Below are 27,363 nucleotides of genomic sequence, written 5' to 3' on the forward strand. Positions count from 1 at the left end.
TCAGTTAAGTAAAGAACAATAAGATGAATAACCGTGTCCCCAGTATTCATCCTGAGATATAAAGTACTCTAGAAGCCTCACCTTTGATTACATCCTCCTCTGTATCCTACCCCCAACTGAGTTCACCACCACCCTGAATTTTATGCTAATCACTCCCTTGCTTTTCATTACTGTTCAGTGTTGCTATCTATGACTGCATGTCTAAACTAGACTTTGAATATAAACAGTGGAGCCATATGACAGTATTCTGTGTGACTTGCCTTTTTCAACATTGTTTTTGATTTGAAACATGTAGAGGCATATAGCTGTAGTTTATTCATTTTCACTGTTGTGTACTTAATCCATTGTGTCCATAATCTTCAATTTATTGATCTATTCCTCCTTAATCCTTACCCTCTGTGCTGTGGCTTTAATCACTCAACATAATTTTTTCACGTTGACAAAATACTGTGGCATATGTAACTCAAGTATGCCAGTGTACTGTGTCCCACCGACTTTAAAAGCTGTCTGATAGACACACTGAAGTTTTTGCTTATTTATTTAACACTTACAGTGAGTTAGAACTACTCTGTCTCCTGTATGGGAGAGCTGCTTACTTTAAAATAGAGTTTCTCACGTGCAGCACTATTAAACATTTGGGGCTGGGTAGTCTTTATTGTGAGGGGCGTGCTAGGCCTTGTAAGGTATTTAACAGCACCCTGGTCTCTGCCTGTAGATGCCAGTAGCACCTGCCTCCCCGTCTGTAACAACCAGAAGTGGCTCCAGACATTGTCACATGTCCTCTGAGGACAAGACTGTGCCGTTTGAGAACCACGATTTTAAAGGATTAGGATTCAATGAAAAGGCATTGAGTTACCGTGACTGACAGGAGAGAGTCATCAGTGTAACCTTCGTCTTACTTCCCTGCTGCCCCATCCTGGCTCCAGGTTAGAGGTGTATTCTTGTCTTTGGGCAGTGGACCTTCCCTGGTCCTGGAGATCAGCCATTTCCTCTTGCAAGTGCTTTGGCCGTTTCACTCCATGCTGGTGACTGTTTTCTATATTCTCTCTATACCTGCCACTCTCTTTGCTCTGATCCCACCTACCCTAGAGGTAGTCTTTACTTCATGGGTCTGATGAGAGAATCATGCTTATTGCATTTATAAATTGCTTCCATTTCTCCCAAAGCAAAGGAAAAGAAATATTTTTTGAAATTGTCAGTTTAAAACACTATAATAAACCCATGTTAAACCAAAGTTAAAAGTGCCAGTGAACTATAAGATGATCATATTTCAAACGTTTTTACAGCATTATTGATAGTTTGATATTAATTTGGGCTTAGGAGTTATGGAACATATGCAGAGTGGTGAAATGATGGGACCTTTTGATCTTTAAAATTAGAACTTTGATCTTCAAAATTTAAATTAAAATATATTTAGGTGGTACATGGCTCTCCCATAACTTTTTGTATGGGTTTTTTTCATGTCCAGCACAAACCTGTATGTGAATCCCAAAGCATTATAAAGTTGGCTCCATCTAGTGTATAAAAATATTATACAGCTAGGGAAAAAAAAAAAAACCTAAAAACTCTACTGGGAATCTCCTCTGGTACTTTATTATGAAATTAGAAAAAAGGCAAACCAAAACAAAACTGGACTATAAGCTATATTTGTGCCCCAGGAGATAACACAGGCAGAAGTGACCTTCACAGTGTGAGAGGAGAGGTCATTATATATTGAAATACAGCATGCCTAACATTTTGTTCTAACAGCCTTGCCTTTTTTTTTTTTCTGGACGGAGGTCTTGTTTACAGGCACTATCAACAATCGTGGCATCACTTCCATTGTGATATTCTCGGTCCTACTGGCCTGGCCCCTAGTTTTCCTGTATGGAATCATATCTGTCAGTCATGTTCACTTTCCACAGTTAGGAAGTGATTAGGACTAGGCCCACTTACTATGATTTCAGAGCCCTAGATGATTTTCTTTATCAGACTGGAATTCTTTGTAGCTGTTCGCTTCTCACTGCAATAGAGTAGCCGCTATTTCTGGGCTGTGTTTAATCTTGTTTCCACTGAAGGATTCTGACACATTCTTCATTTCTCTCAATCAGGGTTCCCAAATTTGAGCCATGCTCATACTAACTTCATGACCTTTGCCCCCATATTCCATATGGAGGCTTAAATAAATTAAAAATATATATTTAAAGGAAATGCTATAGTAAATGGCAACGACAGATGGATGTATGTGTAAAATAAATATGATGAAATTGGAAGAAAACTGTTAGATCCTGACTAGGTGTGTGGTCTAGAAGGGCCTGAGTATGAGATCTGAGCTGTTTTTGTTACAAAAGGCAAGTGTTTCGAGATTGAAGACACATTAGCATCAAAAAGACACTTTTCCTGGGATGAAAGAAATTGGAAAGGACCTTTCTCACTGTGTAATTCCATGGTCATTGAATGTGGAGTCTGTGTGTCTCCATTTGAGACCATCCTGTATCCCACACTTTGAGAAACTTTGCTCACGATTTACCATCTTTGCCAAAGGAAGTTTGTCATGCTACCCCAGTCTCCAAAGGCCTTGTTTCCCATCGAAAGCCTTTTTGAGTAATTCTTTCTTTTCTGAGTACTTCCTTACTTCTCCCATTAAAAAGTAGAAATTGTGCTGATATTTCACATTTTCTCCCCTTTTTTCCAACTAGATTAAGTTATTTGAGAACAAACATTGTGTGTTTCTTTACATTTCTAGTGAATGCCATTAATTTAACTCATGCTTGGTATAAATATTCAGGGAAGCCTGCTTCATTCCTGTTTTTGTTTTTTTGTAAAGGTAGATTACAGTCAGAAGTGACCAGAAAAAGCACCATGGTCAATTCATTAATCATTTAACCCATTGACAAATAGTTACTGGGTTCTTTCTCTGGGTCTGGAATTGTGCCTGGTTAAAGAATGAAGAGGTGAACTAAACAGACATGGTTTATGCCTTCATGGAATTCAGACTCTAGTGTGGGGTGTGGGGAACAGACCACTAAAGAGGTGGCTCCAATGCAAGGTTCTAATTTTAGAATTAGTTTGCTTCTGTGATTGTTGAGTGGCTCACAGAAACTTGGCACAGAGAACCCTAGCGAGAGGCGTGTGGGCCCTGGAGTTTCAAACCCCAGATCTGCAGCTCATCAACATCTTGACTCTAGGCAAGTTACCTCACTCCTTGTCCCTGTTTCTTTATTTAAATAAAAAGAGATAAAATAAAGGTACAGTTATCAGTGTGATGATATGATGAATTCTCTGTCTTTTCTCTTCCCCCCTCTTTTTTTTTTTTAAAGAGGCAGAGACACAATCTCATTTTTTCAGATTTTCAGATTTTCGAATTCCCTGCCTGGCACACTAGGAAATGAAAACACATTGATCCTTAATCCAGTATTAGAAAGCAGATGTCCGTATTAATGGGAATATCATTGTGGATGGCACGTAAAGATGGCAAATTCATGCAACTTCCAAATTGTCTGTTTAAATTAATAAATGATTTGAGCATTCAGAGTTACTCCAAAACATTTCTGTCTTCAGAGTTTAAGGGTTATGATATATTATTGATGTACCTCAAGCATGTTGAGTAGTGCCTGGAAAGTAGTAGGTGCTCAATAAATATTTGTTGAATGAATGAGTTTTAATAAAAATCTTTCTATTTTTCTTTTACTCATGATTTTGTCCATATCTTTTAAAAATGAGCCAGCGTTGTTTGATATGAGGCGCTTAATAAGCTTGAATGGGAGTGGTGGTGATTCTCTGCAGCTCCATCACCAGCCTCATCTGTAATAGCTGGCAAGTAATAAATACTTGGTAAATGTCAAAGTGAGAATTAGGTAGTTTTGGTTAGGCACTATTTTTTATTTTTTAAGAACATATAACTTAATTTTTTCAAGCAAAGATTTCATTTTTATGTTACTGCATAGCAGTATTACTTGAAATTACAGAGGCTATTAATTTAAAATATTGGTTACTTTAACATTTTACTATCAACATAAATATACGCTTTGATTATAGGACTCCCTAGCGTGTAAATTAGATTCAGAATGCTAATGTGTATCAAGTTTATGATGATTGATTAGATTTAATCAACAGACAGGAAGGATTTCTGTGCAAATATTATTTTTCTCATTTCAAATCCTATTTGCTCAGCATAACTGAAACAGGATGTCATTAATATAAGAGTGAGTATTGAGATGCTTTAGAAGTTTGGGAAACTTGATTATGGACATAAATTTAACCTATGGTGATCTTCTGAACACAGAGAGGTTGATTTGTTATACTTTTGCTTATTTAAATACACTACTTCCTGCTTGACTTCTGAGTATGTTTATATAGTAAAAATACAAATGAAAAACATAACTGACACATCGAGTCAGAGCTGAAGGTTCCCTGGGCTAGCAATTTTGTCTGTAGCTAAGACAGTCATTGAAAAAGCATTGGAAGTTGTCCACTATCAGAATAAGTTTCAGATCACCATCAACATCTTAGCTTTTAGTCCTTCACTATGAATGAATATGTTATTCACAAGTATCTCTAGACCTTTCCTGAGCTTACATAGTGCATGGGGTATGCGTGTGTCTACAGTATACCACCACACTATGCTGTCTCCAGTTGAAAAACGGTGCTAAGTTTACGTCTGTTAAGAGAGACTTATCAGTTGTTTACTTATTTATGAAATAGTGGACCTCTCAGAGGTTTTCTGCTCACAGGCCAAAGTCACTGCCCTGGATTCTTACCGCATGTTGTACAAATGAGAGCTTTCACACCTGACACGCTTTCGTAGCACCTTCCACCATAGCACTGTGATTTTCCATGAGAAACAGTCTGTCTGTACCTTCAGCTCAGTTTTTGGAATACAAATATGGGATTTACATGAATGAAATAGAAAGTCTAACTGACAGAGTACCCTTCTTCTTTATTTTCATCCCATTTCCAGTTCCCCCTTGGACAATAAAGGATTAGGTGGTTCTTTGAGCTGCTGATGCCTTGGCGTCTCAGAGAGGGAAGCTGGGGAGGGATGGATTTACCTGCTTTGTAGCCAGGACCTCAGCTAAGGTGGTCTGTGGAGGCCACTTCTAATAGCTGAATATTGTGTTGCTTTAAAATACTTTAATATCTTGACTCTTGCTTGGAAGAAGAACGAAACTGATGTCTTTGTTGATGACGATGGGGTTGAACTCTCCTGCTTATGTCCTCAACACTGTTAGGAGGATGGCAGACACACCCTATGTGCTTATTTGCTCTTCAGGCTTTAATTACTTTTAAAAAGGAGTTACTACAGTAAAAGACAAGTCCAGGGCTTCCCTGGTGGCGCAGTGGTTGGGAGTCCGCCCGCCGATGCAGGGGACGCGGGTTCGTGCCCCGGTGCGGGAGGATCCCACATGCCGCGGAGCGGCTAAGGCCCGTGAGCCATGGCCGCTGAGCCTGCGCGTCCGGAGCCTGTGCTCCGCAACGGGAGAGGCCACTAAAAAGAAGAAAAAAAAAACAAAAAAAAAAAAAAAGACAAGTCCACATTTTTCTTTTTAAATAAGTGAAAAGTCCTGAAGGCGAAGATTTCACTTCTTATAAAGTCGTAGTGTGAGTAACTTTGTGCCCCCCCCATGACAACAGCATTATCTTTTCCTATTTATTTACCTAGATAAGGAAAGTAATTGCATTTTTACTAAATTTCTCCTTTGAGGAAATGCCATCAAAGTGGCATAATCTCAAATCAGTGTTTCCCTCCTCAAGTTTGTGTTGTCTCACAAACTTGGCTTATTTTGTAGATTGTGGTCTGCTTATTGAAAATACCCCGCTGCCATTTATAGAGAACAAAGAGACAGCTCCTGAATCGCCTTTAATGCAGAGCAAGTATTTGTTTTGAAGTGAACTCTAACAGATAATATCAGAGAGCTCAAGGGAAGGAACTAATCTCTCGTACTGATTATTTATGAAAGACCAAGCTATTATTCCATCTATTTCTCCCTTCATTAATTGCTTAAAGATTTACTTTGACAGCATTTGAGATGTCTCTTTGTAGATGATATCTGTATTCTCAGGACAGAGTTTTCTAAACAGTTTTAAAAAAAGCATTATTTTTTTCTTCTGGATATTTGTATAAGCATCTAACATTTCTTTCATAATGTTGACATGAGCCTAGATTAAGTTTACCTGGGGTCATCTTGGTCTTGTCTGCATTTTCCTTTTCAACCTTAAAGGGCTGCTTTGTGAGCCAGGTACAATGAGCCGTCTTTCAGAAGGTGCTGTACCATCATTGTTACAGAGAGATCTGTTCCTGGTAGTAGAAAAAAAAAAAAAAGAAGAAGAAACAGGATGAAAGAGGTAAACGTTATTGAGCGGTACTGAACACTTATTTCTGCAGGTAAGTAGTCATTAAAAATTTCCCTCAGTCATGCTGTGAGGGGTTCAAATTAGAACTGCTGGGTTGCCAGTTCCTTGTAACTTTGTATCCTAATAGTTTATCCATAAAAGTGAGTTGTGTTCAGCAACTAAAAGCTTCCAAATGAAAAGTATACAATTGTGAGTCCCACTTATACCTATTGACTTCCTAATTAATTAAATGCCATCATCAAATTATATTTCATAGCTCCTTCATTACCTGATCTTTTTCATTTTGTCACTCATCCATCCATTCTTCCATCCATTTATCCATCCATCCATCCATCCACCCACCCACCCACCCACCCATCCATCCATCTACCAAAAATTTATTGAGCACTTACTTTATCCCAGGCACCGAGAATGAAATAAATACAAAGGAAGAACCCTGCCCTCAAGGATGAAAGACAAACAAATAAAATGATTAGAAGTTGGAGTAAGTGCTATAAAAGAAAGAAAAAAACATTTACTGGGAGAGTAAATAGCAGAAGTGGGTGTTCCCGCTTTAGGTAGGATAGGGGGCAAGGGAAGCCCTCCCTAGGGAAGAAACAGAAAACCTGTGAGACCTCATCTGAAAGGTGGGAAGGAGCCCCCCTGGGAAGGAGCCCCTGGAGCAGCCATTCTGTCCTTCCTCCTCCCTCTTACCATGGGCCTGTGTACGTGAGTTTGGGGTTTCTCTGGGGCTCACCCCAGAGAAGCAGAGCCTCTTGCATCTTCCTGTTTATCTTCCCCACAGCACTTGAGAGATGTCTCGCAAATGCTGCGTGCATCAATAAATGTTTGAGTAAAAGGGCCTTTCGGTGGCATCTTTTTCCAGAGCGTGAACATGATGGCACGTGGGGAAAAGCGGGGATGTATTTGTTACTCTGGAGAGTAGTTTGTGAGTTTTGTAATCACTTTCATGATACTCGTGAATCAAGGCTTTCACTCAGCATTCAAAGCATATTCATTGAAACTCCAAGTGAACACTTTAATATATCGAACTATTCAAGTGAAGACTTCTTTATTCAACAAATAAAGGGAACTTACATTCTTGGGTGTTTTTCTGTCACTCTTGGAGAGATAATTTACATAGAATATATTATATATAATTATGTATATTATGTTGTATAATAGTGGTTCCCAGGCCTTACTTCACATTAGTCCTTTATGAGAATTTTTTTTAAAATATGGAATTCAAAACGATGCCTTTGGAGAGTCTCAATCATTTGTTTGGGGAAAGATTCTTGACATTTGTATTTTTAAATGCTCCTGAGTTGATTTTAAGGAGACGGAGTGGGGAGAAGTGTCCCCCGGTGCTTCTGATAGGGATACACGTTTGGGAACCATTGGCTGGGATCACAATAAATGAAGCACTATTAGGTGCTTCCTAAATTGTATGTAGGGGCGTAGTTCATGGGTCAGTATAGTCCTTGGCATGTATTAAGTCCTCAAATGTTAACTATTTTGAGGGTGGTGAGTAGAAGTAGTTTACTGAAAAGAGCAATAACTATCAGAAGGAAAGATATAAGAAAATGATGTGCTTTGGGGGCAATAAAACATTTGATACCCAAATAAAACAAGAAGAATTCTGACTGTGATAAAACAGTGGTTCTAATTTTCTTCAGCTGAGTTTTGGACAGGATAACAAGTAAAACCTCTTATCTCTTCTCTAACATGTTCAACATAGTGATTGAATTTTTCCTTCAAAAAAGATTGAAGCCCAAATTTAGCCAAAAAAAAAAAGAAAAAAAGAAAAAGGAAAAGTTGGCTGTCACTTGGATGTTTGATAGTTTTAAGTTCCACTTTAGTTAAGGTTGTCTTTGAAAAAGGTCAGTAAGAATTCTGATGACTCTAGTTGATTTGCTGGAATTTGGGGCAAGGAGTAGTAATTAAGATTTGAATTGTATTGGAGTACAGGTAATATTTTTATTCTGCATTCAGCGTTTCGTGTTAAAAAATAGTATCTTTCTTTTTCCTCTGCTACCAATTCTTAGTTTGTGTTTAAATTTAGGGTTTCGGTGTATATATGCATTTATGTATATATGTGTGTGTTTATACATGTGGATTTATATATGTATATGCACTTAGGATACATATCTGAATAGTACAAATGTGAACAGAGAGTTGCTTACACATCATAGATTAATCCATTTTAAACGTATGAACATCAACCATGGGCTTTTTTTTTTAAAACATCTTTATTGGAGTATAATTGCTTTACAATGCTGTGTTAGTTTCTGCTTTATAACGAAGTGAATCAGCTATACATACACGTATATCCCCATAGCTCCTCCCTCTTGCGTCTCCCTCCCACCCTCCCTATCCCACCCCTCTAGGTGGTCACAAAGCACTGAGCTGATCTCCCTGTGCCATGCGGCTGCTTCCCACTAGCTAGCTATTTTACATTTGGTAGTGTATATATATCCATGCCACTCTCTCACTTCGTCCCAGCTTACCCTTCCGCCTCCCTATGTCCTCAAGTCCATTCTCTACGTCTGCGTCTTTATTCCTGAACCATGGACTATTTATTCTACTAGGTTCTAGGGATACAATAGTAAACCAAACAGACATGGTTCCTGCCCCTCAGAAGACATTTGTTGAATAATTGCATGACTACTTGAGGGGCAGTATCGTGGAAATGTATGTAATGTTTTATGAATTTTGTAGATGGTGTCAGATGTGTAAGTCAACCTTTATTCCATTTGCCAGTGGGTATTTCATTGATGTGTTCAGGGAGATCCCCCAAGAACATTAGCATAATATAGATATTTCTGAAGTACCATGAATAAGTTGAACACGTGCCCCTTAAAGGTAATTTTACTTGAACACTTATGTAAATGGTCAATGGTTAGCTTCCTTGGGGTGGTAGATTGTCCAGGACAAAATGTCAGGCGATGTCATTGGCGGGACATGCCAGGGGAGCATTTGCCACCACATTCTGTCCCTGCTGGAATGGCTGGAATTGATTCCATTGGTTTCGTGATCAACGTTTGAGAGCCCACAGAGGGTACAGATTTTCCCTGTGTGTAAGCATGTAATAAATCAGGGTTTCAGTTGTAAAACTTCCCCGGGTGCATTGTAACTTAATGCAGCTTCAAACAGTGTCCAAGGCGGGAGAGAGTCCAGCTTGGTGTTTTAAAAAAATCATCCCTTTAAGGTCCTGATATGGTAATTTCCTTCCCTCTCTGTTTTCTTTGATCTTCCAGTTTCTTTATGTTTTTTTTTCACTCTGTTGCATTTCCATTGGTTCTGTAGATTGGTCAGTGTGCATCGAGAATAGACAGTTCCAACTACAATCATAATTGTAAGAGCTGTTTTTTAATTGAGAGCTTACTGTGTGTCAGACTGTGCCATACATGTTACATATATTGTTTCCTTCAGTTTTAACAATAACCTACAGGATAGCCATTTATCATTTCCCCTTTCTCAAGTGAAGAAACTGGGACATGGAAAGTTTAGTAAATTTGCACAAGGTCACAGAATGAGTAAGTGGTGGGATTTGAACCTGGTTAAGTTGACACCAGAACCTGTGTTCTTCTTTTTTTTTTTTTTAAATTAATTAATTAATTAATTAATTAATTTATGGCTGTGTTGGGTCTTCGTTGCTGTGTGCAGGCTTTCTGTAGTTGTGGTGAGCGGGGGCTACTCTCTGTTCCAGTGCACAGGCTTCTCATTGCAATTGGCTTCTCTTGTAGTGGAGCATGGGCTCTAGGCACGTGGGCTTCGGTAGTTGTGGCTCGCAGGTTCTAGAGCACAGGCTCAGTAGTTGTGGCACATGGGCTTAGTTGCTCTGCGACATGTGGGATCTTCCTGGACCAGGGCTTGAACCCGTGTCCCCTGCATTGGCAGGCAGATTCTTAACCACTGCGCTGCCAGGGAAGTCCAGAACCTGTGTTCTTGATTTTTATGCCAAACTGTGTTAGAGGCAGGAGAAGTGAGGTGTGGAGTAGGTTAGTAAGGGGAATAGTGTGGCATCTTAGTCATCTGTTAACCCTAGTACCCAGCACAATGCCAAGTGTGTAGAAACTCCTCAATAACTATTGTTAATGAATGCAATCATTTGCATCAGGGACCTGGATTCCCCACCCCACCCCCATTCCTTCTATTTATTGGTCTTTAGCTTTACCAGTAATCTACCCACTTTAATCCACTTCTCTCCACTCTTGTCCCTCCCCCTCCCCCATAAAGTATCATCACCTCCTACTAGGACTATTGCAGTAGCCAATCTTGTTCCTTCTCTAGGTGGTTCTCGATATAGCAGCCGCCAGAGGGACCTTTCTAAAAACTCTGATCTGAGCCCATCACTTCCCTGCTTACAACCAACCTCTCAGTGGTTTCCTGTTCATCTTGGAACAAAATCAGTGACTCTTCTCTGATCTCCCAGATCCTGATGGTCTGGTCCTAGCCACTGCTTTAGTCTCACGGACGCCAGGATTTCCCTTACTCTCTGTCCTCCAGCCACAAAGAATCTTCCTTCTAACTCCCCACTTCAGGATTCTTGCACATGTCATTACCACTGCTCAGAAGACTCTTCTCCCATGCCCCGCTCCACACCCGTAACTCATGACTGATACCCCCACTCACTTCTATGCCCAGAGGCCCCTGCCTAAGGGAAACCTTTTCTGACCCTTACACTTTAAGCTTTCCCAGCTCCTTGTAGCATTTACCACATTTCATTATATATTTGGGTGATTATTTAATATGTGTCCCACTAGACTGTAAACTCCAAGAGTTTGCACAGTGCCTGGGACGTAGTAGGTGTTCCATAAATATTTATTCTACAAAAGAAAAAATGAACAAAGAATAAAAAGAGCCAGAAATAGCTTGTTGGAGACTCCTGGCTGGATATTTGCTATTATTAAAGGGAAATTAAAGAAAGATACTTTCATTACATTATAAAATTCAAGTTGGATTATGGCTTATAGAGACTGCATTGTTTTCCAACTATGTACTTCGGAGACAAACTCTTAGGCACAGAGAGGTGAAGTAACTTGCCCAGGATACACAGCTAGTCCATGTCAGATGTCTTTGTTCTGACCTCTGAATTGTGTGTAGGGAGAAACAGACATATTTTCATAAGTGGGCAGGACATCTTTGGTGTGCTGAGTCTGTAGGAGCTGCATCAGTATTTGATAATATTGAGGTCATGTCACAATTTTAAAGCATGTTTTGAGAGAGCATGTATTATTATTTTGGCACGTTCAGAATTTAATTAGATGACAATCTAAGAATACACAGATGTATGGCCTAAAGATGTCCTAAAAGATAGTGCCCACAGTTGAAGCAGCTTGTGTTTGACTTCCACCAGGACTGGGCAAGGGTAGCCCTCCGTATATTCTTGGGATCTGAGGGTAAGGAATGTTGTCCAGATCTCTAGCTTGTCAGCAGGAGAGCACGTTCAGTAATCAAGCTCCAGTTCCAGAAATGCCTGTGCGTGGATGCAAAGCAGCTAGAGGTGTGTGATGAGCTGATGCTAGAGGTCTCCCCAGTTGAGAAGGGGCAGAAGCTGTCCCACAACCCTCCTGGATTCTGTGGGTCTTTTAAGTGTTAGAAATTCACCGGTATGTGAAATTACCTCAGGTTTCCCATTCTCTGTAACGCGCAGCCACTGCAAGCCTCCACCGGTACCTGTCTGTGCTCGGGAGGGCTAAGTAAGCATCCCAAGGTGTCACCTGGCTGCTGGGTTGGATTTCTGGTGGTGCCTGTGTCCTGGCGAAGCCCCCGTTGCAGGGTGAGGCAGCATTTTTGTCCTGCAGGTACAGTAGGTACTGGATTAAACAGGTCTGCTGTTTCAGACAGACACCAGGCACGGTTGTAGCACGAGCTGTGCTTGGATTGGAGTTTCCAGGGCCTTATCAGGAGCCACCCCTAGTGACACAGCCAGTGCCAGAACTAACTTTGACTTTCACTCTTCACCAAGGGCTTGCAGAACACCTTAAAGGAAAAAAGATGGAGGCGCTTAGAGTTCAGATGTTCATGCCCTGTTCCTTTGAAAGCTTATATCTGTAAGTGAAGTTTTATTCTGGAAATAATCCTGGGACCACTTGACAGGAGTTTTGTTTTCTGGTTTTGTTTTTTGTTTTTGTTTTTTAAGGGGAGGACAGAGAAAGGGGAGGTACTATTCGGAGTTAAAAATACTGGAACTGTTACTCTGTGACTGTGGCTTTAATCGGCTTCAGCTGTAACCTCTAGTAGGTGGCTATGACAAGGATAACGACTAATTTGTGGGGGGAGGCAGGATTGAAATGCTAGCCCATTAGCTCTGCCTTCTCTTTTGAAATGGAATGTTGGTCTTAAATTAATCATGCCAGAAAATGACTGCTTGAAAAATCTGAGTGAGAACAGAGCTTGATTTATGATTACTAGGTAGACTGCAGCCCAGCTTTGTGATGAATAAAAAAGGGTTTTCTTCAGGAAAACGAGCGTGCTTAGTGACATTGGTCAAAATTGCCCCATTGCAAACACTTTGGATTTTTTGCTTTCTCCCCCCCTGCCCCCCCATCCCCCCCAACTGTGGAGTAGTAACAGTTGCATTAATAAACATCTCATTTGCATTTCTGCATATTGATTTTTTTTTTTCTCTTTGAGAGGAAAACAAAACATCCAAAATCAGAATCATCTGTCTGGCATAGAAATGTAGAACAAGCTTGAAATTGGCACTTTCAAAGAAATACTAAAATGGAGAAATGCTAAATGGATCATAGCTCTCCCCTCCCACTCCCCCATTTCCTTCAACATTTACTTTAAATGTTAGGCGATAAGATTTGAAAACAATACTAAAAGCTGTGTCCCTAAGTGAATAAGCATTCAAGCAAATCAACTTAAGCAAAAGCCACCTCTGGAGCTTAATAATTATTTACTGAACGTTCCTGGGTCATGAGAGAGGTTCTGATTAAGTCAGAAAAGCATTATGTTCAGCAGCTTGTGAAGGTGTGTTTAAAGACGGCAAGAATAATGGAAAAATACTAAATGTAGCAGAACTATTTTGAGAATTTGATTCTGAAAAAAATAAAATTCCCATAAATGTAATTGTGGTAAAAGTTCCTAATGTTCAGTAGGTAAATCTTTAAAAGGTTTTACAGTAGCTTTTAAAATTATTTTTCATTTGCTATTTTTGCTGTATTGTTTGCTTTTATAGATGTTTTTCATTGTATGTCATTAAAACAGTTTACTCATTTCTCTAAAATGATAGAACATTTTATGAACAGAGTATACATAATTGTGTATTTAAAATGTCGTGCTGTTAGAAATGTTATAATTTTCTGCTTTGTAAATCAGATACTAGTTAGGGAGATGATGGCTATTCTTTGTGATTCATACCCCACAACAACGTCCCCTAAAACGTACTAATTTTTGAAATATTTTTAAGCAAATTAATGGATATCATGATTGGATCAAACATGCCATTCAGCTTAAGGACAGTAGTGGTGTCATCCTTGAATTTACACCCAAATTAATTCTTAATTTCAACTACTTTTGCTTAATTGATTTTGAATTTTTTTTTTTCCGGTTAACTAGAATACTGGCTACAGGAACATGCTTCCTTTATGAACTCGCAGAATGAAATTCTTAGCACACATCTTTGACAAAACTTGTTCACTGAGCTGTTGCCCATTAACTTCTTTGTGCCTGCTCTTTTGGAGGGCACACACTGTGAATTAATTGTTTCTTTTGTGTTTTCCTCTAGGAAAGCAAAGAAACACCATAGCAGAAGGCAACATTGTAAGAGATTTGGCTTCCTAGAAAATAACTTGTCAGTTTTCACTAGTTTCAAGTTACTAGGAGCCTCAGAGGGTACCAATCCAGGAATTGAAGTACAGCACAGAAGAATCCATTGCCTGTTACTTGTTGTCTGCAGGGTGTGCTGGCCACTACTCTAAGAATCTTACTTGCATTAATACATTCAGTTCTCATACTTGCTCTGTGACAAAGGTACTTTTTCCTACCTCCATTTTGTAGATGACAAAATTAAGGTTTGGGCAGGTGAAAGGTCCTGCCCATGTCATATAGCTGAGAAACGACAGAGCTGGGATTTCAACAGAGGTATTCTGGGCCCATGTCTTGTGCCTTTCTCTGTTCCGTTCTGTGGATTCTCATTTCAGATACTGAATGAATTGATGTTTCTTCCTCTGCCTTTTAATTAAGTGTGTTTCTCCGATGCTCAGATTTCTGGGTTATCCAAACTATAACTCCTTTGAGCTTTTGAGTGGCTATGATTAGTCCAGTGCCACAGTATTTGTCTATCAAATGGATTTCCTTATATCCAATTCAATGTTGATTATAAGGTGACTGTTCAGGGGAGATGAAAACTCTACTGAATATATACAATGATTATATGATCTATTCTGACTTGAGAACTCTTAAAACATGGAAGGAAAGTTTGTCTTAGAATTAAGGTAATACAGTAGGTCTCTAGAACTGAGCTTTTTGGAAAAAATGTGTTCTCTGCCACTGGATGACTCAAGCAAATGGTTTGACTAAAGGTCTTCCAACACTAAGGTTTTAGTGTTATCTGATTTTAGGAGGTGGGGTATTAGAATAGAGACACCAGATTTACTCTTTGGATAGATATTTATTTCATCCTGCTATATGCTAAGTATTTTTTAAGTGCTGGGGAATTTATATGTGAATAAAACAGAAATCTCTGCCCTCATAGTGCTGGCTCTATCTGGTCATGAAGGGCCAGGAACATTCCAGCTCTGTCCTTAAGTCTGGTTCTCATCCTCATGGTTCAGAGTGGCTGCTAGTCCTGCAGCCATTACAGCTAAATTCAAGGAGACATGATGGCAAAGATGGGTATCTCTTTAGGGAGAATTTTTGGACGTACCACATGACCTTTCTGCTTAAGTCTCATTGGCAAAACTTAGGCGTGAAGCCAACCTAGCTCCTGGAAAGCTGGGAAATGTTGTGAGTGGCAGTGTACCAGCCTAAACGAGGAGAAAATAGAATGGATACTAGATTGTTTGAGTTGTAGCTCTTAGGCTGAAACACTGATTTTTTTTGTTTCTTGGAATAACTGTTATTTTCTAAAATGCCACAGAAATGAGCTATGGTATAACAGAGCACATCCAACTGGCTTAAACAGAAAAGGAGATTGAGAGTCCCTTGTAAATCAATATCCTATGTCCAGGGTTATCAAGACTTCAGGGATGGTTTGATCCAGATGCTCTGTGTCATCTAAACACTGGCTCCTTCTTCATTCTGCCTTCTCAGGCTTCTTTTCCCTCTTTCAACTCACATCACTGTTTCATTTAGTTTGGCTTTCTTTTCACATAGGTCCAGGAAGTTCCAGATTTATATCCTAGCATCTTTCCAAACATTAGTATACATAGAGGTCTTTTACCCCAGTATTTCTAGTCAATATTTCTATTTCTACTCAGCATAGGGCTGACTGTTATTGGACCATTTTAGAGCACAAGCACATTCGATGGGTATGCTGATTGGTCCAACTTACGTTGTGTTTCTATGTCTGGAGTTGGCAGCACCGCCATAACCTACCTCGGGAATGAAAAGTGAGGAGACTGATTTTTCAAGGTGAAATCAGGGTCCTTTGCCAAAGAAGTGGGACAGGATGCTGGGCAGGCACAAGTACCATGTGACCACCATAAATCACTACCACTCTTTGTAAGGCTGGCTTTTAAACCATGACAGGTGCACACATTCACTGCTCCTGAGATCACAATTGGTACTTTTGTCTTGATTTCCACACAGTATTGCAGACTTTGCATCTTGGTTGATATGTTCTAGACATGCAGTAATTGTTAAGCGATTAAGGCTTTTGAATCTTCTCTGACCTGTTGTGACGTTGTCTAGACAAGTGGACAGAGCATGCCCTGTGACTGGGGCAGTTATTTGAGTAGAGATAGATGGCTTTACTGTCTTTAAAAAGATCCTTCCAATTACTTTCACACTCATATCTGAATTCTGTCATTAGATTGTCATAGTTTTGGATAAAAAGTTCTTTCTTTTAAAATACTCTTAAGTGGGATATCTTGTCATGCCATATCAATTACTTACACCTTATAGGCGAATTTTTCAGAGCCTTTTAAAGCATGGCGTCTAGATATGAATGAGATTCCATAGTCGGACAGTGTAAACAAGAATTCTACAACATGGTCTAGTGAAAGGCAGCTTGATAGGAGAGACAAGAAGTGTGAGTGTGGGACCCTCAGCTTCATCCGCTTTATAGCTTTTTGATAGTAGGCTGACGGATATAATTTCTTCAAGGGGAATTGAGAGTTAGGGGAGCATGGAAACCCGTGGTGGCATCTGTGGGAAATGGAGGACAGTCATGGCCTTAAAATGAGGAAATGGCACCTTCATATCCTTGTTGGAAAATACCTTTTAGTAAGAGATTCTCCTTGGTTGGAGTGTATAGAAGTGAGAAACTCTCTTTGGGAGGGGTGAAAATAATCAACTTAAAAAACATCTGATGAGGAACGTTGCCTAGAAGAGCATTGGTCTAATAGTACAGAGGTCTCAAACATTTTTGGCCATCCCTCCTAGTTAAAGTAAGGTTTTTTTTCAAGCAGACTCTCTCAACGTGTTTTATTTTACTTATAAATTTTATACATGTGCCACTATACTAATACTGTATTATAATATACAACATGTACAAAAATAGAAATGATGGATAAATTTTATATAAATTTTAATCTTTTCTTCCTGCACTCCAGGGTATCATTTTTTTGTACCCTCTTTTGAAGAATATTGATATATTGGGAATCTCATTATGTTCCTCTTTGATTTTGATGTAATCAATTATTGAAATTACTCTTACTGGCATCTGTCAAAGGTCCAGCTTAAAGAATACTAATCCTGAGTAGATACGGAGAGACTCCGATGTTTTCAAACTAATTGGGGTACAGGTGTTGAAAAGTAACAGTTTTAGATTTTTAACTTGCATATGATTGCTGGTTCTTGCTTTTTATAATACTTTCCTCCTTTTGTACCCTGGAGAGTAAAGAGCTCCAGAGGACAGGTGTTCTGTCCACTGTGGACACCATGCTACCCTCACGTCTAGCAGAACCCGGCCCTTGGACATGCTTTGCCAAAGCATTAAAATATTTGTTGAAGGAAAGAAGAGGAGGAAGACAAGGTACACTCTGCAAGTCTTTTTATTTCCTCCATGCCAGAAACCTGTAGTATTTATTGTCTGAGCTGGTAATGTTACCAGAAAAAGCTGGATGTTTGGCATGTTTTCATGTTTTTTTCTTGACCACTAAAACCAAGGTTGGTGATGCCTGAAGTGCACAAGATCTCAATTTTTGAAGCCAAACTGTGAAATCTGGTACTTTCATGTTTACATGAGTTATACTCTCAGCTATTTTAAGTGAGATATATATTTATCATATATATCATATATACCATATATCAGACATACCATATATTTCATATATATATCATGTAGACAAGTAACAATGTATTTTCTTGTTGGTACTTGCTTCCACCATTCACGATGAAGAAGCCATCTTTACGCTTACAAAGCGATGACTTTGGAAGGAATGGAAAGGTTAAGATAATGGAAGTGCTGATCATTCTAAAATGTTAGATACCCAGACTGCCATTTAAAAAGATATGTCCATTTACTGACTCTTATTTCGGTGATTTATGCGCTTGGACTTACTTTCTAAAGACTCTTAAAAATTTCTTTTTGCTGACAGAACAACATTTTTGTAGATTCAACCTGTGGATTTTTTCCTTATGATAGAGTAGTTGTGTTGTAACCATGACGATCCATTGGCAGTATCTGCACAAATGTTTTTGTCTGTTTGATTTTATAGCCTGTTTGGCAGGAGTAAGTAGTCCTTCCCATTTCATTCCGTTCAACATGTTGGGTTCAGTATCAGAAGGACTCTTCAGAGCTCTTGTGAGGGTTACTGGAGGTGGGGAATGAAATGTGCATTTCCTCAGACATGGAAGAAAGTGTTCTGGTCTAAGAATCAAAGATGTGGGTTCATGTCCCAGCTCTTCTACTAAACAAATGGGTAATCTTAGGTGTTCTAGTTTCTAAGCATGGCATCCAAATCAGGAGCAGAGTTTTTGTAGACACATTGACTCCTAGGCCTTAGCTAACCTGAAGTCAGAATTTCTAGGTATAGAGCCTGGGCATTTTGACTTTAGACAGCAGATATTGTGGCAGCCAGCCTTTTGCATTTGGAAACCCTGGTAGCTTAACGTGTTCTCCGTATAGCTTTCTTACCTGTGCATGAGGTTAATTATCATGCCTTCCTGCATCTCCACTGTGTATGTGATTAGCCATTGTGCTTTCCTGGACATAATTACATTGTATCCAGTACAGGCAAATGCTAGGCTTTGAGCTCTATCACCTGAATGATTATAAAGAAGATTAGTTTTTCCTGGAGAAAAATGTTAGGATTTTTACTTTATATCTGGTGAGAGAACTGCAGGGTAAATTATCTTCCCTCCACTCCAGCAAAACTTTGTCAGATTCTCTGAATTAATAGGGATCGCCTAAACCTTAAAAGGCAGATCTGCTATGGTCCAAACTTGCATATAGGCTTATGGAAATTCACCTCCTTGCATCAAAAAAGAAGTAGCATGTTCATGGTTTCGTATTATTTTACTACTAATTTTTGAGCTCTGTTCCAGTTTATGTGACCTATGTTCTGGTTATCGTGCTAAGCTTTTTACATCTATTACAAATTTTAATCCTCCTAACAATGCTGAGAGGCAGATATATTAAACAGTCTATAAATAAGGGAAAACCGAAGCTCAAAGAGATTGACTGACTTGGCCATGGCCACAGGTTAGTAAGTGTCAGGGCTGTACTCTGCCTGAGGAATTGAAGAGAGGAAATGTAGGGGAAAGTGTATCAGCTCCTTCCTCCTGAAAGGTAAGTTTCAACTGACAACCAGATTCATGTCTTGGATGACGATGATATGGAGACCAAAGACTGATTCCTAAAGTCTGGTGAGGGGGTTTTGGCATCACTGTTAAAGGTGAGGGGTGGTCAGGCAGGTGTTGTTTGGATGGCAAGGTATTGGATTTCATGGAATTTCTGATACATTTAAGTAGTTGATCAAGGCAGTGGAATTAACTCTGAATTTAGGAACATACCAGATAATTCAGAGCACATGTCCACATACCTCTGTCATCACAGAGAAGAGGCTGACTTTGAAGGTTAAAAATGTAAATTCAGCCATCGAGGTAGGAACTTGAGTCACATTTATGGCTATTTATGTAAGTGTCCATATTCTAGCCGCTGTGTTGAGCACTTTAACTTAGCTCACTCAATCACTGCTGTACATTTAGGGGGTGGGTTTTGGAGAGGCTCAGAGAGATTGAGTGGCTCGTTAAAGATCAGATTGCTCAGCAGTGACTGAGCTAGAACTTGCGTCCAGTTGATGGCCGTCCTCCTTGAGTCACCATTGAGCAATTCCCACTTGTCAGGGAGGTTGCATGTCTGGCTTCAGTGATTCGATAAGTGCCAGTAAAGGCATTTGTCTCCTCTTCATTTGGCTTTCAAAGGGTGATTTCTCGTGGTGAGAGGTACACCTTCCCATATGGAACTAGATAAGAGCCAGATAATCTACATAATTGACTTAATTTTAAGGCATCGTAGAAAAATTATGTGACCCTGGCTTTAAACTCTATGAGATTAGAAACCAGGTGTTCCCAGCACCTGGCACAGAGGAAACACTCAATAACTATTTGTTGAATAAATGACCTTTACATAATCTGATTAAAAGGAATCAGACTGATGGAATTAGGATTATCTAATGCAGATTGGGCCCTGGATGAGTTCAGTTAGCTTTTAAAATTAAATGCATTGGGACAACTCTTCTTGCTTATTATTAGTAGTTTAAGCATCAGGTCCTCATTTTAAAAATAAGCTTTTGGCCACCTGTAATATTGTCACATAAACCTCGACTTTGAGTTTAAATCATTATGCTCATTTGACCTGGTAACATTTTGAAGTGTAGGTATCTTCATTTTTGTCAGCAAGGTGATAATTGCCCATTCAATTATTTCTAAGAGAAAGCAATGTTTAAAAGATCGAGATTAAGGCTGAGACTCTGAGAGTCATCTTTAACATGGAAATATCCCGCAGGGAGTGTGTGTAGTGAAGTGACTACTTTTTCCTTTTTCTGAGAAGATTTATTAAAATGTCAATTAGCTGAGCCCTGCTAGCTTTTCTTTTGTGGAATTTTAATTTATTTATAGGGGTCTACCATATAAATATGTATTTTTTTTCCTGTTAGGCTATTTCAGTAAATGCTTTAAATGATACTGTAGTTGACTTTAAAGTCTGCAGCCTTAGTGTGGTTGATAACTAGTAACTTTAACTTAAGACGTCGCAAGAATGCTTTACTGTTAATTGAAAGGATTTTCCCCCCTGTATCACGGCCAATGGCTCGTCTTGAGCAGCTAATTAGTGCGATTTTTCCACAGCTGCATTTGCTATGGCACAAAGGTTTGCTCCTGATTTTATCAAAAGGATCAGTCTCTCTGGGAATGTTTTAACCTGACAGGCTTTGAATAGTAAGACCATCTATTTATTTATTTATTTTAAAATAGCCTTCTTTTCTGGGTTTAGGAAAGTACATTTGAGCTCTGAACACATACTCAAAAGTGGGAAAATGCATTTTCTTTTGATGGCCTTTTAGCAGAAACTTAAGGATGGAGTATTTTTGAGGAATGGCTAGGTATTTTTATGGTGTGGATGAATGTATGCTATAAAAATAATACAGAGTATTTACATTGTTCAGTCTTGTACATCTGTAGGAAACTATAAAGGAAAGAGGGATTAAGTCTTCTGGGATTCTGAAGACTTCCAAGAGAACAAGTGTGCTGGATATAAGGCAGTACTTTCCCATCCTATTGTCAAAATACTGTCTGTGATGGATCCAGTGTCTTCTAGCCAAACGGTGGCTTTGATCACTCAAGTTATTTCTTCATGCTTGTAAATTAGTTCATGTTCCTCATGTTCTTCAATTAGTGGCATATATTCTGCCATTGAAAAAATACTATGGCTTTATTATGGTTTGCAGGGGAAAAAGTAAAGAGAAAGAAATTTACCTATAATTCCACTCCCACGGTGGCAACTATGATCATCTTGCTAGTCATGTGTGTATTTGTGTACATACACACTCTCTCCTTATTTTAAATTAGAATGTAAATCCACTTTTGATCCTACTTTTTAATTTACTCTTAGGACATGCATTTCTCACTTTGTAGTTGTGCGATTAAAAAAAGGTATATTATCAAATCTATGTATCATAATTTACTGTTTTTTTAAACCTATTTTATTCTTAAGTCTTTTGAATGGTTTTATTTGTTTCCTCAACTTTACCGAGGTATAACTAACAAAATTATTTAAGGTGTATAATGCGATGATTTTTTACATGTATGCTTTGTGAAACACATTTATCACCTCACATGGTTACTATTTGTTTTCTTTTTTGTGGTGAGAACACTTAAGATCTGCTCTTTTAGTAAATTTCAAGTGTACAATACAGTATTATTAATTACAGTCACCGTGCTGTGCACTAGATCCCCAGAACTTACTCATCTTATAACTAAAAGTTTGTATTCTTTGACCCACATCTCCCCTCATAATTTACATAATCATGTTCATATTAAGGGACAGATTTAGGTGGTTCACAATATTGTACAATTTGTCAACAGCTTTGTTAATGTCAGGTTTTCCACATTTTGAATTTTTTTCTTAAGAAAATTATCCATCAATGAAATTTCTGAATCAAATTGATAATACTGTTATTTTCTTTTTTTTGATTAATCAATTTACTTTTGGCTGCCTTGGGTCTTTGTTGCTGCACGCGGGCTTTCTCTAGTTGTGGCGAGCGGGGGCTACTCATGGTTGTGCTGAGCGGGCTTCTCATTGTGGTGGCTTCTCTTGCTGTGGAGCACGGGCTCTAGGCGTGCGGGCTTCAGTAGTTGTGGCACGTGGGCTCAGTACTTGTGGCTCGCGGGCTCTAGAGTGCAGGCTCAGTAGTTGTGGCTCACCAGCTTAGTTGCTCTGTGGCATGTGGGATCTTCCCCGGACCAGGGCTTGAACCTGTGTCCCCTGCATTGGCAGGCAGATTCTTAACCACTGCGCCACCAGAGAAGCCCAATACTGTTGTTTTCTTAAAGGTTTGTGATAATGTATACCGGCAATGGCTCAGGGTAGCATTATCTTTGCACTTATTCTTGTAGTGAACATTTTTTTAAGTTGAATCCTACCTTGAATACTTTACTGCAGCTGGGTTTTCTAAGTTTATTATATTGTGTAGTTTTTATTCACAACCATAAATATATCTCTACACCATTTTTAGTGGGTATATATAGTATTATATTATATTAACTTATCATAGTTTGTTGAACCAGTTTTCTGTGCTGAGTAATGAGTTAACTGCTAGTATAAGTTTTATTATGTAATTTTCTGGAACTATGTGAGGGTGAAATGCAAACATTTCTTCATCCTTTAGCATGTTTTTTTACCTGTAGAGTTTGAAGGTTCCTATCTTTAAGGAGTTTATAAGGCTGGTCTGTGATTTAATGGCTTTATTTTGCCTTTGTTAGAAGATAAGGACAATATTGGGATTTATACTCAAGGAAGGAAGCTTAAAGGTGCAAATACTTCTTTTGGAGAGTAATTTTGGAGTGAATATTTTGGCAAATGTTACTCTTTTTCTGTTTCCAGTGCTAATTAAGATTTTATATTCTTTGCCCTAAATAGGGATTTTTTAAAAAAAGAAAATGATATTACTGGAAACAATTAAAATTTCTAGATAATAATAATTGCAACAGCAAACATTTATTAAGGCAGTACTACATAGCACTCATTAAGGGATTTGTGTGCCTTATTTCATTCATTATTTTATTTAATCCTCACAAAATCCCTAAGAGGTAGGGCTTTAGCGTATAAATGATGCAAAAGACATTTAAAAAACATCTCCCATTTCAATAAATGGGTAATTAAAAAAATTATTGTTATTCCTCTTTTTTGGATATGGTAACTAAGGCAGAGAGGTTTAATTATTTGCTGATGTCATAGAGCTGGCAAGATAAGCAATAGAAAACCATATTTAGGAAAATCAGGACGTCCTTTCTTTTTGACTTACAACAAGGGTTTAAGCTTTTTAAATAGTTTTGGGTAGTATAAGTACCATTGCCATTAGAGGTAGGCCTCATGGGGAACTCACAAAGTGTGTGTAGGATAGGGCTTGCCAAGGTGAATCAGAAGAAAAGACAGTATAAAGAAAACCAGGGAAAGAAGAATTGGGTTGTCAAACTAGCTTGTCTTCTGCCCTCTTTCCTGACTGGGGTCGAGTTCAGTGTTAACATTCTGGTCCAAATGCTTCTTTCGTTAATAATTTTTACTTCCCTGTATCATAGAAAAATTTCCCCATGACAAAGTTCACCTTTTCTTTAAACTATTCTGTGTTAGTAAACATTTCAGATACCTTCAAGGAATTTAGATAGCACGTAGGAGTCGTTATTTGGTTAGATCTGGCTATAAAAAAGGAAATCAAACCATTTATTTTTAAATGTGGAAATCTGGGTGCCATTAAGACGCCTCTCTTCTTGGCGCTTCATATGGTGGCACTATATTTGGTGGTGATGAGTAGTATGCAGTATAAAATGTCAGAAAAGTAAGTGTATGATAAAAATGCCTGGATGCAATCAAGCTGACTTCTTTTAATTCAACTACTAATGACTTAAATCCTGTCAGCTCTTGATTTTCAATTAGGGTGCAATACTGCTCTGCGATCTGATTATATTTGCCCAGGCTCATTTCATAGTGTGGTGCAATTTAGGATACCCCAAAATGCAAATGAGGTGTTTCATTAGGGAACTAAATTTGTGTTTTTTGGTTTTCCCACAGCAGTTCCGAGGAGCATCCTGGGGCCTCCAAGCCTCCAATAAGCTCCTCCAGTATGACATCACGCATCTTGCTACGCCAGCAACTCATGCGTGAGCAGATGCAGGAACAGGAACGCAGGGAGCAGCAGCAGAAGCTGCAGGCGGCCCAGTTCATGCAACAGAGAGTGCCCGTGAGTCAGACACCAGCCATAAACGTCAGTGTGCCCACCACCCTCCCCTCTGCCACCCAGGTGCCAATGGAAGTCCTTAAGGTACGTGAGTGTCACTCTTGTTGGTTGGGCCAAGCCTTCTTCTTCTTCAACATTTTCCATTTTCTAGGTGTTTTATTTATCTCATCGTGTATTTGGTTATATTGACCCATGTGAATCATATTCATAAATGTCAACTCCATTGATTTCTACGTGGCTTTGCATTTCCAAAGAAGGATGCCAACTAACTGTAAATTTAATAGTAACCCTCACTAAATGGGGGAAGAGTGTTGATGTTTCATGAGAAATTACAAGGAGCAATAGAGGTTTGTTATGTTATCTTCCCATCTTTCTTGGGAAAAGTTTCAAAATGTACAAGTTATCTGAAATGAGCTTCTTCTAATAGCTTTTATATATTTTTTCCCTAAATACGTTCCATGGCCATTCTTTAGTTTTCTTCTTTCTTGAGTAAATAATCTTGGCTGTAGAATCTGATTCTTTTAGAAAGTCTCTTCAGATATAAAACAGTAGAAACGCTTTCTACGCTTTAATAACCAGACTGCATAATCCTTTAACTGAAGTGAGTTGTCTGTTTTGGATCCCTTTGATTTCTTGCTAGAGTAGAAACTGCAGGAGCTTGTTAGCATCATTCTACTGGGGACATATAGCTTCCTAATTACCACGGGAAATTGTAAGGAGTCTAAGAATAGAATTCCATCTCACACATGGGTCCTCCACATCACATTGGGAGTTACTCCTTGTTTAAAGATACATTCCAGGATGTTAAAAAAAAAAAAAAGAAATTAGGTTAGATTGAATTTTTCATTATCATTTCAACAGAGTGCTATTTAAAAAATTAAAATTTGAGGAAAAAAGCAAATTGAGCAATCTTACTAATGAAGAAAAATGTGTCTTAAGTCAAATTGGCAGTACATATTTTTTATTATTTAAATTTAGAAAGATATAGCACATTATTTAGATGTTTATGTTAACGTCAAATGTTTGTTTTAAAACGAGTATTGAAAAATAAAATAATAAAAACAGAAAAAAAAGATAAACATTCCAACTCTTAAATGTGACTGATGCAAATAAAGTTAAAAGAAAAGTAACAGGACTTCCTTATTTTTTAACATTTTTAACCCCATCACCTAAGTATTTCATTCGGAAGTGTCCCAAGTATTACTGTTTATTAAACAATGTGAACTTCACCCGCCGGTGATTGATTGTTGGGCATTGTATTCATTTCTGTGCTCAGAAAAAGGACATCTCCCGCTATTTAAAGTTTACTGTGAAAGCAAATAGAGAGGATGCTGTGTTTTCATTGGGAAGCAATCTGTGATTCTTACCAGGAAGTAGGAAAGGGATTCTTTAAAAACAAATTTTAAGTCAGTTGTTTTCTTATTTGCAGAGACTCTTAAAACGTAGTGATGAAGTACTGAAACTCTTGCATAGAGAAACCAATTAAAATTCTGTTAGGGTGGAAAAGATCCAAATGGTTTAGCATAAAATTTTACTCTAATGTGATTGAAGTTCTGGGTATTGCCACAATTAATAGGTATTTTATGCATACCCTCTCCCCCCTCCCCGCCCAAGTAAAGGCAAGGTTTTCTCTTGGAAATAGATTTTACATTAAATCTTTCTGTTCTGCTTGGGTGAAAATTGACAGTCACTAGGTGTTTACAGATCTAAGATTTATTTAAGTTGTCTGGTGTTCACAAGAATCATAATTGTTTTGCCTATACCTTAGATTATTTAAACTTGTATGAATTAAGTAATAATAAAATAAAATGTGGAGAAATATGTGTGTTTTACTTACTATAATAGTCTGTTTTTTTAACCTGAAGGACAAATTTTGGAAGAGATGACACGGACTTGTGTTAGTAGTGGTTTATGTCTAATTCAAAGGTAATTCTTGATATTATATTAAAATATATTAGCTGAAATCTATATTCCTATTAAGGCAGTTATATCCAGTGGAAGAGAAATTACCCAAATATGTTGAAAAATCATTTCCATATCATTTTTAAAAGGGACATCATCGTTTTAAAAAGTTTTTATTACTTAGAATATGTAATCGTGAAATGATTAAAATTTAAATCTATACTAATTGGTTTGAATAATATACCCGTGTTTCCTTATATGTTACTATGTCCTGGTAACACTGGCCTTAGCTGCAACCCTCAATTTAGTTATGCCAGAAATATGTCCTAAGTTAAAGCATGAATAAATTGTTAGAACTGGGAGACCTAATCTAAATAAAAATAAACAAGTGGTAAATTTATATTTCATACTGAATTAGTTTAATCTCTATTTAACTTGTGCATTTTTATACTTCATTTATATAAAGTAGTGAAGTGTGTCATATAAATGAAAAGAAAGAAGTGTAGGCATAGCAATGCGGATAGGTTTGGTAGCTATTTAGACAGATTTTAGTATCCTTAGGTAGGTGGAAGATCAAATAAAAATATATGATTTCGTGTAAGATGGCATTCTAAGAGCTTCAAATTACAGTTTAAAGGAGAGTATCATAAATGATTACTTCAAATACTTAAAATACTTAGTACTTTATGAAAATATTTTGCATATTTTCAAAAGTTTTATGTATGAAAATATTATGAATTATTTATTACGGAAAGGTAAGTGAGAGAAATGTTTTTTTCTTTTCTCTTTTATAGTTTTTAAATCGTAAGCATATTATTATGAAGTAAATGGTTAATAGAAAAACAGCTAATTTGCTTAATCTTGGCCCATTTTTCTATGAATATACATTTTCAAGGCGTAACACTGAGTGTACTAATTTATACATGATGATACAGATTATTTTGAATAAATATCCTTTCTAATAGTATAGTCTGAGTAAATTCATCATTTAATTTTTAAAGATTTAAATTGCTGAAATAGAACATACCTGCTTCTCAGTGGAGGTAGCTGTGTACAGTCAGACATGCTAGCGTGTGCT

The 27,363-nt window shown here is 38.1% G+C and overlaps 1 protein-coding gene across 3 annotated transcripts in view; it reads left to right on the plus strand.

The window, feature by feature from the left end:
* Nucleotides 1-27,363, plus strand: part of MITF (melanocyte inducing transcription factor) — a 224,164-nt gene that overhangs the window by 111,913 nt on the left and 84,888 nt on the right. For all 3 annotated transcript variants that reach the window (XM_027121377.1, XM_027121379.1, XM_027121380.1), the window contains exon 2: nt 24,218-24,467. In XM_027121377.1, the coding sequence (XP_026977178.1) occupies nt 24,218-24,467 (250 nt within the window). The remainder of the gene's footprint in view (nt 1-24,217; nt 24,468-27,363) is intronic.

This window comes from Aethalodelphis obliquidens, unplaced genomic scaffold (assembly GCF_003676395.1).
Source record: "Aethalodelphis obliquidens isolate GAN/ISIS:26980383/991018 unplaced genomic scaffold, ASM367639v1 scaffold22, whole genome shotgun sequence".
Taxonomy (NCBI): domain Eukaryota; kingdom Metazoa; phylum Chordata; class Mammalia; order Artiodactyla; family Delphinidae; genus Aethalodelphis; species Aethalodelphis obliquidens.